Source organism: Alosa alosa, chromosome 11 (assembly GCF_017589495.1).
Source record: "Alosa alosa isolate M-15738 ecotype Scorff River chromosome 11, AALO_Geno_1.1, whole genome shotgun sequence".
Classification (NCBI taxonomy): Eukaryota; Metazoa; Chordata; class Actinopteri; order Clupeiformes; family Clupeidae; genus Alosa; species Alosa alosa.
Window position 1 is genome coordinate 26,411,621 of NC_063199.1, and position 17,636 is coordinate 26,429,256.

Sequence of the window (17,636 nt, forward strand, 5' to 3'; positions counted from 1 at the left end):
TGCCAGTTAGCAGTTGATGTAGAAAAGGCTAAATAGTTGACCAGTTCCACCTAGCCATCCCATTGAACCCATTCAATTTGGCGCCACTTTGACATCAAATAACATTACAGCTGAAGCGTTTTAAGCCTTTATATGAACTTTTTCTATTTTCAGAGTAATACAACATTGTGTGATTGCCGTCATAACCTCGTAACTGACTTTTTTTACGAAATCAGTGCTAACGTGACGTAATTTACGTAATGAGCATACGACCAGAGCGGGTGAAAGCATCGCACAGGAGCAAAATAACTGTATTCTCTGGATAAGAGCGAAAGCATTGGAGCACAACATTTCAGCAAAGTTTTGATGGATTGACAGTAGGCTATGAATGTGGCGAGTGCTGTTTATATGAAATTTATCTACGAACAACTAGGACATTTAAGAAAAGTAATGTAGACGTGGTGGTAACGAAGTAAGGGGCTACATACCTAATCTCTCGGTGCAGCTATCACAAGAGTTACACGAGTCAGACTACGTGCCTACGTTACATCTACGTCCCCTGAGCCTGCGCAGAAAGCCTCGTCGATCAACAGGAAACGGTTGAAATTTGCTTCACCCGCCTCGACTGACGTCTACGTGATGACTCTGTCCATATATTTTACTGTCTATGAGTCTGACGGGTGGAGTGTGCACTGATAGGAAATAGCTAGGACCAAAGCCTGCTTACCACTCATCAGCATAAATGACCAGACCATGGACGGATTATGAAATTTCGGGCCCCTGGGCCCAGATGTATTAAAGGAGAATTCCGGTGTGATATTGACCTAAAGTATGTTGAAACAAGATACCGAGTGTGAATGTATGTCTCATAGCCCATCTCGGCTTGTCAAAGTTCTCAATGTCTCGTTTTAATTGTCAAGGCCCTCGGAAGTCTACCAATGAAGTATGGAGCTACTTTGAGCCTCGTAAATGGTGTAAAACAGTGATTTATTTGCATGGCTAGGCTGATGCCCGAGGCACCCCCATAGAAAAACTGTTGGTAGCATCGGCTAACTAGCACCAGATTTCTGAGTGCAGGGGACAAGCCGAGATGAGCTATGAGACATACGTTCACACTCGGTATCATGTTTCAACACACTTTAGGTCAATATCACACTGGATATCACAAGGGCCCCCCACTAATTGTGGCATATGTGTGTGTGTGTGTGTGTGTGTGTGGGGGCTTGGGGGTCCCCTTGTGAACACTGTAGTGAGTCAACATTAAAGACACTGGATTGAACACTTTACTAAGTCAACAGTAATGACACTGACTGGACATGATACTGAGTCAACAGTAATGACACTGGATTGAACACTTTACTAAGTCAACAACAGTAATGACACTGACTGGACATGATACTGAGTCAACAGTAATGACACTGGACTGGACACTGTACTGAGTCAACAGTAATGACATTGAGAGCAACAGTGGCGTGTTGATGGTGACGTGAGACTGGCAGTGCTTGTGTGAGAGGCATTAAACGCAACACTAATGATATTACAGGAGCGGCAGTGCCAGTCTTAATGACATTATGAGCATTAGTGCAGGATGCAGCAGTGATCACGCCATTGTTAGAGGCACCTGCAACAGAAACTGTGGTAATGTCATTGGAGTAATGGTAATTCTGTATGTCATTGGAGTAATGACAAGGGTAATGATAGTAAAGAACTTGTTATAAAGACAGTGGTAAGTAAAGACTCAAACCAGCAGTATTAGAAGCAATGGTAATATTATTTATAACTGTAGATAGAGAGGGAGAGGTGATATGATACTCAAACTATGATATGATATTCTGTAACAGTAGAGGAGATGCAGTGTTTGGGACAGTAGTAATATGTCCCTGCAGGATCTTACGGATGTTTGTAGATATTTACAGGCAAAAAACCCCAACAACAACAACAACAAAATTAAATAGGGGCAAATCACAAATGAGGCAGAATTGCAACCCGTAGCAAATAATGCGGAACATATCTTCATTCGCCTAATTTGTGCAGTTGCAATGTTTTTTTGGCCGGACTGAGTATGCCACTTAGAACAGCAGTGCTAGAAACAGTCTCAATAACGCTGCAGGCATAGTGAAATCAATAGTGATAATGCCTGAGGAACAGTACTAATAGAGGTTGCCACGGTAACAATAGGAGCAGCGGTGACAATGACATTGAGAAGGCAGTGATACTGTATCACAAGCAGAGATAATATGATCAGCTGTTGCATTAGTGCTACAGATGATGACATAAGTCATAGTAATGTGACCGGCAATAGTAGTGGTACTGGGAACAGTAGCATAAGAGGTAATGAAACCTCTGGAGCATTAATACCATAATAGTAAAATTAGTCCCGGCAGTATTTAACTAACCAATAAGTTGTTAATAGTTTATATGGTTACAGTTTAGGTATACTGCAGATGCTATTGTCAAAACTGAAACTGTATTAGAGTCAGTCATAATGATATCAAGACCTGAAGTGCTCATCAATCTGGTCAAATAAAACATTTATGCTGAGACTTCTGGAGCATTTAGCAATACACCCGCTGGATGAGGTCATAGGCTGAGGAAAGCATTTCATAGATCCACATCTGACATGAGTATGACATCATGCAGACAGTAATGATATTGATTATAACATGATGTTAACAATGTAAATATCCTCAACGTATATTTTCCTTTTCAAAATATCCCTGACAAATGACAGTATGATGACAAGTATGGACCCTTTCAAGAGAGTTCCATTATCAGCATCATAGTTGGCCCCACAAGGCTTCCTTTTTAACATTCCATATGTTATCTTAATGCAGAGGAAGTAGATTGGGGCCCAAATAGAATGTTCAAGCATTGTTTTTGTTTTTATTGTTGAAAGGGTCTATATTAGCAATGGTCACTGTGGACAGACACAGTGGCACTTTACACTGGCAACACAAGTGTTATCAGTTATCTCTGAGGATTTGTGTTCGCACTTGTCATTTGCAAAATGACATTATTCTCACTACAACGGAGGATCCTGTCATTTGTCTGTCTCCTCTCCTCCTCTCCTCCTCTCCTCCACCTCTCTGCACTCATCTTTTTCTCTTTTTCCTCTCATCCCTTCTTTCATATCACTCTGTTCATGCATCCTCCTTTCATCTCTCTCCTGACCTGTTCTCTGTCCTGTTCCTGTCCTCTTTCTCTCCTCCTCTCTCTCCTCTCTCTCCCTCTCTCTCTCTGTTGTCCTCCTCTGTACATGCCTTTGTTGTCCTCCTTCTCTCTGCTGCTCTGAGACCAGCCGCTACTTTGCTCTTTCCACTCGCTCTACTCACTGGTGCTGAAATCTGGGACAATCTCTCTCTCCCTCCCTCCATCTCTCTCTCTCTCTCTCTCTCTCTCATCCTCCCTCTCTCCCTTTCTCTCTCTGCCTCTCTCCCTCCCTCTCTCTAATGCATACTCATCTGGTCTCTCCCTCTCGCTTCAACTCACAAACACATACACACACACACACACACACACACACACACACACACACACACACACACACACACACAAGCAGACACTCACACTCACACACACACACTGGTTCCATAAGATCCATGCAGCAGCGGGTTTCATCGATGTGATTGTTGTGTTGTGTGTTTAGCTGTTGTGTTTTTGACCGATGCATGTGATGTAACGCTCGACGGCTCTGAGCTGGTTACTCAACCCTTGCCTCTCTCTAGAATAGCGTCGCTGGAATCAGCTGGGTGAGTCCAGGTCTAGACAGTAGAAATCCTAGCAGGGTTTTACTGTATTCCAACTGCATTCTGGGACAGGTGAATGCTCCCTTAGTGCAGTGCTACTAAGCAAAGCAAAGTGGTTGACCCAAAATACTGTGGGGGAGTTTTTTTTATGACCTATCTTTACTACTCATAACAGCAATATCACTGGGACTCACTTTTCTTTCTCCTTCTCCCTCTCTACCATCATCTCTCTCTCTCTCTCACTCTCATCTCTCTTTCTCTCTGTCTACATTTGTGCTCTTTCTCTCTTTCCTAATCCTCTTTCCCTTCGACCCACTGTTTCTCCTCTTTTTCTTGCTCTCTCTCTCTCTCTTTCACTCACACACACACACACACAGAGAGACAGGGTCGGACTGGGAACAAAATTCGGCCCTGGCCATTTTCTCCTGGACCGGCCCACTACTGGACCGATGACCCCCCACACACACACACACACAATTTACGTTCAGTTGTGAAGACCAATACCCTATTTTGAATGACAAAACAGCTTTGGCGTGTGTAACAGCTTAGAATGGCTTACAATGCATCCAGCAACATATTTGGGGACATGAGCACTATGGCTCCAGGCATCCCAAAGTGCTGGGAGGAGAATGCACTGAAGTTCTTGAATTGTCAAGGACCAGTTGGGGCAGTTTCATGTCTCTGTTGCTGAGATAGTTCCGATCGTCAAAAGGTCAGAATTGCCAAGAATCTTGTAGTAGCTTGTTTGGGGCATATCTCTGTTCCTGAGATAGTTTTGATTGTCAAAAGGTCAGAATTGCTAAGAATCTTGTAGGGGCTGTTTTTAAAATTTAGAAATTGTCTGTGCTGTGGGGGGTGAGACTCATGTACTCAAGTACTCATGTTTTGCATGATATCTCAGCACCCAAAGTTGTTATAAATCCATAGTAGCACATATATTATCATCTAATGTTGTGATAGACCTTTGTATGAACGTGTGTTCTATAGATATAACCTATTGAACTTCCATTTGCTATTTATGGCCTGTAGGCCTCATTGACCTGAGCTCATGCAAGTCAGAAAGGGGAAGATTCTATTGGGGAAAGGTTCCAGTGGGGGTTGGCATAGAAGCAAAGAGGGGGAGTGAGGGTGTTTTAATGTACAGAAGCACACATACAGTCCATCTAATCAATAAGTATGTGTCTGGATTCAATTTTATACACTGACCATTTTCTCACCCATTCATTTCTAATGGCCGGTCATATCTGAGACCGGGAATACACATGGGTGTTAAAGGAACCGTATGTAAGAAATGTATTTCAATTAATCATAGATTGGCCCTGATATGTCACTAGACATTAAGAAATCATGTTCATATCACTGACAACAGTAGTCCGGCCAGGATATTGTCATTTAAAAAGTGAAGTTGCAGCCCTCAACTGATGTTGATGTTGTCATGTTGTGTTTTGGCCTGATGCGTCACCCTCCACCTATCTACTAATCACAAAGTCAGTAGTGTTTTGGCATCCGGGTTGCCAGCTCTGCCAGTCTGACTATAAACAAATTGCAGTCACTCATCATCTTTACTTATTAACTGTAAACTTTAAAGTCCGCATCAGACATGCGACCATGAAGTTCATATGGGAGAGTTCATAGTCAAGTTATGATATATTCATGGTCGAACTGTAAAGGCAATGGTAGAACTATAACAAATTTAAGTTGAACTGTAAATTTCATTGTTTTACTGTGAAATTTTACAGTTCATTAGCCTAGAAATCTAGACGCACCCTAGCGGCGGCAAATTAATTTGCTCAGCCTGTACATCTAGTATCAAACCATAGGGATTTCTATTGGCTGGACGCCGTGGGCGTCATCCAATCTGGCTCTATTTTGTTAGAGAGTCTTAAGGCGGGCTTAACAGGATGACGACAGTCCTGCGACGGTGAACAACAAGAAAGGTGGCTATGGCGAACGAAGAGCGGTTGTTTGAATAGGCGTTTGCGTCAACTTTGGAGGAGTTGGACTTTTCTTTGAAAGTTGAGCAACACAATGCACTTAAGTCATTCCTTTCAAAGAAGGATGTATTTGCCGTTTTGCCGACCGGATACGGATATGGTCGTAGCGCTGGCCCATTGCATGCCTAGGCAGTTTGAAAGACAATTCTCTGCCCGCCCCTTGGATAAAGCGAGGTGAATGGCTCGATTCCAGACTATACATTTCAATGATATAGGATGGCCCGCCAGGCTAACAGTTAATTCTTTCCTGGGCACACACACACACAAGCCCACCGATACCAAAATCCCCCCCTGATTCCCCCCCATAAATAACAAACACACAGTATCATGCTGTAGCAACACTTCATAAACTGAACCCAAACATTTAGATTTGGACCTATAGGTTATTATAAATCACAATAACACGGGGGTCCGGGGGGGTCTCTCCGGGATTTTTGCTTTCTGGTTGCTAATCACACCATTTTAAAGTGATTTGAGAGGGACAGGATTCAGGGTTAGGCTAAAGACAGGCTCATCTTCTGTCTGTCTCACGTCATGTTACCCCATGTATTAAACCACATGTCACTGCTTGACTAAATGAAAAATATAGGCTACTGAACATGCATGGAGATCGTCATAGTTGACAGAAATTACGATTTGTGCCAACATGTTGTAGAAACACAACCACAGCCTTTAGGCCTATTTGGTGCAAATCTTCTCCTTTACTTTGGTTATAGTCAGCGATTCACATTAACTGTAGGCTATCACCACAAGTGTATACTAAACGTTTTTGCCCAAGTTTGTGTGCCGTCATCACATTTTGCAAAATCAGGCTACCTTCGTTACTAACCTACCAGTTGATACTTTTTACGTGCATCGACTCGCGATTGATTTTGCATCTACTGTAACACTCGGTGGAGAGACTTCCACTTTCCAAGTTTCACTTTCACTGTCGTTGTGAGCTAAAAGGCTACTATATGGGAAATACTTTGAAGTTCCTTTTGAGTCCAAACATGAATAGGTTTTCTTTAACCTGTGCTACACTTTTCCACCAAGTTGTGCGAAAATTGTAGGCTACCCGGAGTTTTTTTTGTTGACAGACAAACCGCACTACAGTAGCCTACATGGTGCAGTAAATGGAAGCTCTTAAGTAGGGCGATGCAACTAACGTCTATAAAAAACAATATATTTATGGAATAAAACTAGACACCTCTGATTGCTGTTTACAGATAAACTGCGATGATGTGAACACCAGCCAGCGGAGGGCACTTATATAGCCTAGGCTGCCATGCATGGACTCGTAGGCTATATTTCCCCACAGACCAAGCGGCTGCTTGGACAAATCCACTTGAGGGGTGGGGCAGGGGGGCGCGATCGTAACACACACTGAACCTGTCATGAAGAGGCCAAAATGATTGACCTGTCACCCCCCCAAATGGATGCAACAGCATTTATAGGCTAGGCCTAGGTCTACATGACGGGCCGCAAATAGGCTAAATAACTTTTAAAAAAAAATGTGTGGACCGGCCCACCGGGCATTTGCCCGGTTGTACAGATTACCAGTCCGAGCCTGCACAGAGCTTCATAAATATGCCCTTGTTCCCTGACATTGTATTGATCTCTGTGTGAGTTCGCACATGTTTGTGTGCATGTGTGTGTGTGTGCAGGCGTGCGAGTGAAATGTAAAGAGCTTGTGTGGCTCGGTGCGCTTCAGTGGGATGTAATCAGCACTCCCCCACTCTCCTTATCCTGTCATCTCCAGCGTGGTGTCTAAACATCAGTGTGCATGTGTGTGTGCATGTGTGTGTAGGTGTGTGTGTGTATATGATCTCATAGGTACTCCAGAGTGTATAACATGATTGAATTGTGGAAAGGCATTAGATTAGAATTTGCTTTTATGCAACAGGTTTGCTTCTGTGCAGAATTATGTGCAGTTTATCTCAGTTGCTTTTGTACATTACATTTCCCAGGTCAGATTTAGATTTAGATTGTTCAAAAGCAAAAAAAAATAAAAGAATATTCAGTAACAGACTATGGGCTCTATCGTGCACACCAGCAATTGACTTTGTATACTCGCGCATTTTGCAGTCAGCGCATATGGAATTTTCCCTTCACAGGTACATGTATACCACGGGCGTTTCAGCCAAAAGAGGGGGTGTTGGGCATAAACGGTCCCTGTTGATATTTTGCAGTTTCAGAAAACAATTCCGCCACAGACCAGGAACCTCATGGTCTAAAGTCAGTGGCGCCAAATTCAGATGCTATTTTAAAGCGCATGCATGGCCACAGGCCTGCAGAAATGAATGCTATGCACACCGATCTACAGACACCCTGTGCACAGATGGAAACATTCAAAGCCTTGATAATATTAGGTCCATTTCGGTTTTGTTGGTGCATTGGTCAACTAAAAAATTTAGTAGCCTATATAGTACATCTACATGCAATATCTTTACAACAACAACGCCTAATTACGACCTATTAATTTGGACAACTTTATACAGCCCTATAAAGGCTAAAGTTACCTTTAGTTTTGTTCCAATTTACAGTTGTGTATGGCTTTAAACATTGTGTGTGCTTTAACATCAGCCTATAAGCATTATTCCAGCTGCGCTAAGGTTTTGACAAGCACCACAATTTTGCCTACCTTATTGTAGCCCATCTGAAATAACTCCAAACTTTGCTTTGTTCCCTCCATCCTTTCGTTGTTTTCAAAAAACGTTTTATATCCATGATGGCCTTGAAGTCTTGAGTTTGTGAATTTGCTTAATGGGATACTGTGCAGAGTTGGAAAAGTCAATTTAGAAACTGTTTCTGTTGCCTGATGGTAAGGTACAGTCCTAGCTTCCACCTGCAGGAGCGCTTGCTTGGGCTTGCTGTGTTGCGCAATGCACTTTGCTCCTCTCATCTATACAACGCAGTTCCCATTTCTCCAAACCGTACATAATTACAAGGACAAATATTACACGAGTGAAATCAGTGTGGTGTCCGATGTGAAAAAATAGGAATAAATCTAGCGTACACATTTCCACGAATCACGGATGTGTTGATGACATAAATTAGTAAATATTAGAGGACTTAATGAGACGTGATGTTGAACTGCATGCCAATGCCATTTAACCCAAATGCCCCAGCAGCAGCACGGGAGAGGAGAGCTTATCTGACAGATCTGCATTGTCTATACTCTATAGTGAGGTAGATTCCATTGCAAAAATATCACCATGCATTCATAACCTCGTGATTCAGTGAGAGTGATCCCAAAACATCAGATAGTGACATTTCTGTATTACATTTTGTCAAGAGGAAAAATCAATAGCAAACTGTTCCCAACTGACTGCGCTGTGAACCGTTCCTGGCTGAGCCTGGCAATTCCGCCATCATAATAGCAATCAGCTATGGAACAAGCGTGCCTGTCATTAAAGGGAATGTGAGATGACGCTCTGATTGGTTTATTGCATGTTACGCCCAAACCACACCCATGAGTAATGTAGCTACTACAGACCACCCCATTTTAGATTTCCAGGTATAACAGTCATGATCCCGCCGGTAAAATAGAAACAGCGCCCAAGATCCGCCCACAAAGCGATTTGCGCGAAGTCAATTGCGCTAAAGTGCAAGATATAGCCCTATATCAGACAATGTGTTCAGTCATGTTTTGATCAATAAACTTTAAAGATCATCCTTACATAAAATCATTCAGAGAGATCTCATTCATTAGAATGGACAGGTTTTATAAGGTTTTTTGGGGGGTTTCACAAGATGTAGTACAACAAACTTCGTATTGTATGGGGTCATTTGGGAAAATGTAAACTTTCTCCATAACAAGAGTGGTTTTGACTCAAATGAATGCTGATTACTGTTCTTTCTTTTTCAAAGTTTTTGGAATGAAAGTTGTCGATCATCATAGGTTGGATAACTAGTTCTCGAAGAATGTACATGACATGCAGGATTGTCCCAATATTTCTCAACAGAAGGTTGTTATACAATAAGATTGCTATACAATAGGTGTTGCTATACTGCCAATATTCTTAAGTGATTCTCTGGATCCTGCTCCGATATTTTATATATATTTTCTCAATAATCACAAAGTTGAATTGATATTGTTGTCAGTGACATGAATAGCATTCAACTTGCTTGAAAATGATATTGAGTTGGTTGGAGACATCCCTATTTAACAATGTAAGTATTTTACTTTTGAGATATAAACCAAGCATTTTGAGTTGGGCTTTTGCAGGTAATCCATTGCGTGGTATGAATTGTTTTGAGAAATGCTGTTTTTAAAATGTTAAGGATTATTTTTTTAAAAAAGGAACCAACGTGGCTGAGACAAAACTGTAAGGATGACACAGCTACACCACTTAACCAGCATGCCAAAGCCAATTCACCACTCACAGTTATGCTTCTGCTAGGGCACACATGAGGAGAGACAGAGAGTGCTGACATTAGCCAGCCCGCATGTTCATCCATGTAGGCTGGTTGGCTCTCAGCACTTCTCAGAACACCCTGGCATGTCTCAGAGCCCACCCACACCTCCCTGCCCCCAACACACACACACACACACACACCCTGGCATGTCTCAGAGCCCACCCACACCTCCCTGCGCCCACCACACTCACACACACACACCCTGCATCCAACACACACACACCCTGGCATGTCTCAGAGCACCTTCGTATCTCCCTGCCCCCAACACACACACACACACACACACACTGGCATGTCTCAGAGCACCCCGCATCTCTCTGCCCCCAACACACACACACACACACTTCTCCACCTGCCACATACAGCACTATATGCACATACACTCTCTCATTCCTCTGAAGTACACACACATAGCCCCCACCCCCACCTCACACATACAGTTCTCTCTCTCTCTCCTCTATGTCTTGCAGACACACACACACACACAAACAGAACCAGCCACTACAGACACATAGGTACAGCAAAGCAGGGGATTATGGGGGCACAACACCACAGGCACATTTCCAACTCTCACAGCTCCATGTGTGTGTTTTACTCTTTACGCCAGTTAGGTCTGATTATTTTTAGGCGTGTGACTTCTGAAGTGAGGTCGGGCTGAATGCTTCTTACACACTTCCACCTTCCTGCATGCACACAGAACAGACGAGTTTCTCATTCCTTGTGTACAAAGGTCACAAGTAAACAGAAATCTCTCATTTAATTGCAAATAGATGCACCCTGTTCCATCATATCATCTGCCATTGTGTGGGTGTGAGTGGTGGGCTGGGTGACAGGGAGATAAAAAAAAAATCAGGCTGCTCACTTAATTTCTGGAGCGATAGTTACTGTCTGATGAGTGCTGACATACAGGTATTTCTCAAACTAAATGGTGATGAAACAGTATCACTTCTGTCACTTAAAGCTGATTTGATGCAGCTTAAAGCCAAAAACGAATAAAAATACACTGTACAGTTCTCTAATGTATTTGCCTTGAAATGTGTGTGTGTGTGTGTGCGTGTGTGTGTTTGTGTGTGCCTGCGTGTGTGCATGTGCGAGCGTGAGTTTGTTCTCCACAGGCATTGCACAGTTGGCAAATGTGAACACTACTGAGTCCTACAGGAATGAGGTAGGCACTGGAGCTGAAACCACAGGACAGAGATAAATGGCATTTGTTGATTCGTTGGGTATGTGAATGTTTGTGGATGCATAGGCTACATCACTTCTTTTGCCTGTGTGTGTGTAATGTGATATGTTTATGTATGTTTGTTGAGGAGGGAGTATTGGAGTATTTGAGTCCATCTCAAATATCTCTCTCTCCCTCTTTCTGTGTGCATGTGTGCATGTTACAACTGAACTAGGATGTGCAGTTCTTGATGGAGACTCTTGGGTATCAGAATCTGTCCCGGCTCGTTCTCTTGGAAACACATTTTCTTCCCCCCGACCATCTGCAGCTTCCCTTAAATACGTCAGGCCTGCGTGAGTCAAAGCTTCTCGAGCACGGAAGAAAGGTCCCCCATGGGACAAGAGAGCACGTAAACTGTTTTTCCTTTGTTGTCACAAATCTGTAACCATGAGCAACGCCCCTAATTAGTGTAGCAACTATCAACGGAAGGTGAAGAGCACACCGTCACTAATGCTGATCGGATAATAATAATCATTTTTGTAAGTCACTAGCGCTGCATGCTGCTTTTCACCAATACAGTTTCACAGAAGAGCAGTCACGACGCCGCTCTTCTGGCGCTGGCCCTGGTACTGAAACTGAGAGTGGGCGGATGCTTATTTTTGGTTGGTTTAGAACAACGTTAATATTCAGTCTGAATATTCGAAACACGACAAGCGGAGCCGGTTCTGTATTAATCACGACGACCCTGTTGCTTATCCAGGCGTGGATGAACAGCTCGTATGGGAAATCATTCCCCGGAGGACTTTTGTGTTTATCAGTGCACATGTGATTCCCCGCAGACACGAGAACCGGGCTCTGACGACGAAGCCGTAAATATCTGCATGCGTAGTCGATTAGCTCAAAAGCTGCCGGCCATTGTTTTGTTTTTTTTGCGCGAGGCTGTTCTGTCCGAGTGGCTCAGTCTCGCATGTCAGTTATCGGTCACGTAGCCGTGGTTATCTGATTATCTACGTTTGTTTCCTTTCAGCGACTGAAACTCACATGTCGAAACGAATTCACTCGAGTCGCGCCCTTTTGCCCACTAGATGCGCTATGGAGGGATTGAGCAGAACGGTAACGGTTAATGCGGACAGATCAAAGACGCGGAAACATCACAGCCCCCTGATTTAATCACGCTCCTCTCCCCAGGCTAGACTTTCTGGGTTGGAAGTGTCCGAATGCATATTCTCTCACATATTTAGCAGAGAGAGGTAATTGGCCGTATTTAGCCACATTGAGAGAATCCCAGAGTGAGTTAATTAATCCAGAGATTACTGATATTTAAAGTAAAGCAGACATTAGTGCGTGGCGTTAAAATGAATTATTAATCTGTCTCATTGACCAAGTCAGCTCTGGCACTGGCCTCTCTCTCTATCTGCGTGTGTGAGGGAGAGAAAGTGTGAGAGAGAAAGTGTGTGTAAGAGGGAGAAGCAGGAGTCAGACTGCGTGTGGCCTACAGAACGGCCCATTCGTTATGGAAACGCGGGGATCGATTCAGAGATTGATTAGGGGACTCAATCGGTTTGTATATGTGTTTGCAAACATCTCAAAGGTTAAGAAATAAAATATGTTAAGAATTCTTGGAGGTTTAAAAGAAATAGCCCTACGACACAAAGAGACGTTGAGAACGTGTGAAGGGGAAGTCAGGTCTCAGCACTGGCTGTCTGCCTTTAGGCTAGGCCTACTACCAAAATATACACATAAGCTTTCTTTACCAAAATTCACTATCCAGGGCAGTACACTAGCTAACGACGCCACACAACACAAAATAAAGCCCCTGTTAAAAGCTAAATCTCTCAGTAAGCTTACATCGACTACGAGGCTGTTATCCGGGTAAAGGGATTTCGTTTAGACTTTTCCCTGTCGTGCAGGCAGTGGCGTCCTTCTCATCTGAAACAGTCTTCATTTGAAGGATTACAATGAGCAGGGAGAAAGAGACCACGATGACTCCTAAGAATAGTTTTTAGCAGAATCAGGCGAATTTATAATGTTCAGAGGGTTTGGCAGTTTCTTGCAGTTAATGCCTGTGAAATCTTGGGCCTTCAAACAAACTTCCCAAACTGCATTTCACAATTGAGTGGACCAAAGTCTGGAAATGGAGTAGGCCCTTGACCGTTTTTGGTGATTTGTGATTTAAATATGCCAACCTTAGTTGTCAATATATCTCAAGAACTGCCTACAGGCAGAATGTATGAAGAGGATGGAGCGTTTACCTTGATTCATCAGTTCAATGTTAGGCTACCTTTAGCTAACTGAAGGGCCTGTTTTAGAAAGTAAAAGTATAGCCATTGTAACTCTCCATCTCTGTCCCTATCTGAGACTCTCTCGGTCTCCCCCTCTGCCTACCTGGTAATGATTAAGCAGCCCAGATTAGCACCCAAGTAAGTAAACACCATTACTGGGCCCGACCAGCCAATCAGCAACCAGAACACTCCATCCCTGGTGACATGCTGACCTGCTCCTTGTGTCTCCACGGAAACCTACTGTACAGGGACAGCAGAGCTGAAACACTCTCCGCATACACAAGTGCATGCTCTCTATGTTTGTGTGTGTGTGTGTGTGTGTGTGCGTGTGTGTGGAGGTGTCAAAATACAGATTGCCAACCTGTATGTCATCTAAACAAAACTCTTTTCCAGAGGGATGTCATGTTATGGAAAAGAAACACTTACATGCCCACACAAACACACAACATATTGCAGTCCTGATAATCAAAAACACAAAGCCCATCTATACCCATAACCCTGACCATATCTCCTTCTTGCCTCCCTCTGTCCCTCCTGCTCATTGCAACCTCTCTGCTTCCTCTAGTGTCTAGTGGGGTCTGTGCCAAGCTTGGCAGGTGCACTGGCCTCTCTCTCTGAGCCTGCAAAAATCTGTGTGTGTGTGTGTGTGTTTGTTTGTTTGTATGTATGTGTGTTTGTTGCGGAGAGTGAGTGTGTGTGTGTGTTTGTATATATGTGTGTATGTTGCTGTGAGTGTGCGAGCTGCATGTGTGTTACATCTGCAGAAGTAGAGGAGATGCCACAGGCAGGGTGGTGAGAGATGGAGAGAGAGGCAAATGAGCTTGAACACAACAACAGCCAGGAGGTAACATTTAAGCTCTGTGTGTGTGTTTGTGTGGGAGAGAATGTATTAGGGTTAGGGTGTGTGTGTGTGTGTGTGTTCGTATGCGTGAGAAAGAGAGTTAGAGAGAGGGGGCATATGTTCTAGGTACTTACTTGTTTGTGTATGGGAGTGTACCCTTGTGCATGCATGTCCGTGTGTGTGTGTGTGTGTGTGTGTATTTGTCCAGTATGTACCATGCTCACAAGCGTCTCACCTCCGTCCGAGTACGTTTCCGTTCCATAGCCGTCCTGCAGGCCGTTGTTCCACGTTCCCTCGTACTTGCCACTGGTCCCGGTACTCTCCCGCAGGCCATAACGGCCCTTGAAGCCGTGGGTCCACTCGCCCTTGTAAACCCACTTGCCCTTGTTCTCCACGCCCAGGCCGTGCCTCTTGCCCTGGGCCCATGTCCCCTGGTAGGTGTTCCCGCTGGGCCAGGTGTACATGCCCAGCACCTCGAAGCCGTGGCTCCACGAGCCGCAGTACTCTCCCTGGCCCTTGGGGCCCGTGCAGATCCCATGTCCGTGGGCCTTGCCCTCTTCCCAGCCGCCACAGTATGACCCCCCATCATCAAAGTTGAACCTGCCCCCAGTGGACATGCATGAAATAGGTTTTGGCAAATACCCCAAACCTCAAAAAAAAAAAAGAAAAAAAAAAAGAAAAGAAAGCGATAAGAAAAGTAAAGGGATCTCTAAGCGAAGCTCTAATGAGTGGACTGAGTGTTGTCGAGAGGTTACGAATAGGAAGAGCTGTGATAGGAAGGTGCAGTAGCTAACCCCCCCACAGGTGGTGCCCCCACCCCCTGAGGAAAAGCGTGAGAGTTTCAGACCATTCTCCCCTCCGCCTCTAACTACTGCGGCCTAAACTCCAACTCGGATCAGAGGCCCAGGGGGCTCAAGCTGAGGAGGAAGCCAAGACCTGCCATGTGTCCCCCCCTCCCTCCGCCTCGTCTCCTCCTCAGCTCCCCCTCTCCCTCCTCTCTCTCCAAGCCCCACTGGCCCTTCTGACGTTGGGCCGCTCGGCAACAGCAACAGCAGCAGCCCCCCCTCCTGCGTCAGACGCCTGGAGCTCCGCGCGACGCAGGCCAGACACCGCACCGCTCCCGCAAACGATCACACGCCTTCCGCCGAGTTACGACACAACATCCCATGGGTTATAAACAACCTCATCACGCAGCAGCAGCAGCGGCGGCAGCAGCAGCATCCCGGTGGGCTGATATAGGATCATGCAGCAGCAGGCAACAACCACCGAGGTACAAGAGGCAGAGTCGTGGTAGCATCCGATGCGTTATGAGAATGATAAATCCATGCTGATGGCGAGGCAGGGGCTGGGACTGAGGCGTCTCCGGCGCGCGGTCATCCCAGCCGACCGGCCCGCCGCCTGCTGATGTTGCTGCACCGCCGCTCGAGAGAGACGGACAGATGGAGAGAGAGAGAGAAAGAGAGAGGGAGAGCAGGAAGAGGGGATGACTGGAGAGGGAGAGATGAGGCTTGCGCTGGCTTTGCGCTCTCCTTTAGGAAAACAGCACTGCGGAGTGTGATCCACGCACACACTCACACACTCCTGCTGCACACACACACATATGCTGGCACGCATACACACACACACGCTCAGTGGTGCTGGCGCAGATCCTCCACAACAAAAACACCTGATTAATTTCTCCTCTCCTCTGCCCTCATCTCCTACACCCGCTCTGTTGTTTCAGCTCTCCCCACATCTCTCCCTCTCTGTCTCTCTGATTTCCCCTCTCTCCCTCTCCGGGTGTTGCGTCTCTTTTCCTCAGCGGTTGAGGCGAAATATCCACAATCCTGCGCTGTTATGCTGCTTTCTGTGAGTGTGTGGGTCCTGTGCTCCCCATCAAACTGCTCTCGGCAAGCTTTTTTCCCCTCTAGCTGTCGTTTGTCGTCGTCTTATTTCCTCCCTCTCTCTCTCTCTCTCTCTCTCTCTCTCTCTCTCTTTCTGGTGTCTCTCAAATCTGCTCATTAGAGGAGGACTGTTCCAACCCAGCCCATTCCCCCTCCCCCTCACACGCACACACTTTCTCCCTTCTCTTAAAGAAACAGGCGCACATTTATGTCTCTCTCTCTCTCTTTCTTTCTCTCTCTCTATGTCTGCAGTTCAAGAAACAGGAACACATGCATACCCATCTCTGTGCTCTTTGCTCACTCTAAACTGAGGTATCTCTGTAAATATCTGTAAATTCACAAACCTAACTTTCCTTTTACAGAACCATTCAGCAGCAGCACCGTCTTTCTCATTCTTCAAACAGAATTTCAATATTTGCAGATTGTTCATTAGGAGATGAGGGAGGTGGGACTCCTGATTTCTTACTTCCCAGTTCGGATTTAGTTAATATCATCATCACTGTATTTCCCACTATTTATTTACCCATGGCATGGAGAATACGCAGCAATCACATAATCAATAGTCATACAAAATAAACATAATGTATCAAGAATGTAAAGGGAGAATCCAGCATGACTGATTTGACCTTTTGCTTGACATGGAAACATGTCAATCTGTTTTGTACTGTATACGTAGTATACGGTATATATACTCTTTTGATCCCGTGAGGGAAATTTGGTCTCTGCATTTAGCCCAATCTGTGAATTAGTGAAACACACTCAGCACACACACAGTGAGGTGAAGCACACGCTAATCCCGGCGCAGTGAGCTGCCTGTTACAACAGCGGCACTCGGGGAGCAGTGAGGTGCCTTGTTAGGTGCCTTGCTCAAGGGCACTTCAGCCGCTCCTACTGGTCAGGGTTCGAACCGGCAACCCTCCGGTTACAAGTCCGAAGCACTAGGCAGCAGGCCACGGCTGCCCCACACTGTGGTGGAAGTTGCAAGCGTTACTTTACCATAAAACTTAAAACTTGATAATAAATGCCATGGCAGCTGTACAATGAAAACCCTAATATGTGTAATGCCAGCCATGATGGATTCACCCCAAACATACCGGCAAACTAGAAAGGCATGCTGTAGAGCATACCTCCACCAAAGCCAAATCCCATTTCCTGAAATATTAGCGATTGTGAAACTAAATTCCAGCAGATTCCAGAACAAATGCCCCGTGAGTCACTCCAAAATGTAGCAGATTCTTCCATGGTCTCTATATTAGTACATCTTTTCACCAGGTTTCAGGGAAGTCAGGTCAGTAGTTTATGCATGCTCCCTAACAGATCAACCAACCAACAAACAAATGAAAACAGA

At 44.9% G+C, this 17,636-nt stretch overlaps 1 protein-coding gene across 1 annotated transcript in view; it reads right to left on the reverse strand.

Annotated features, from left to right (window-relative positions):
* jph3b (junctophilin 3b) overlaps window positions 1-16,577 on the reverse strand; it is a 40,239-nt gene extending 23,662 nt beyond the window's left edge. Inside the window, 1 exon segment of the mRNA XM_048256904.1 lies at window positions 14,641-16,577. Coding sequence (XP_048112861.1) covers window positions 14,641-15,022 — 382 coding nt within the window. The 5' untranslated portion in view covers window positions 15,023-16,577.
* Window positions 16,578-17,636: the final 1,059 nt, after the last annotated feature.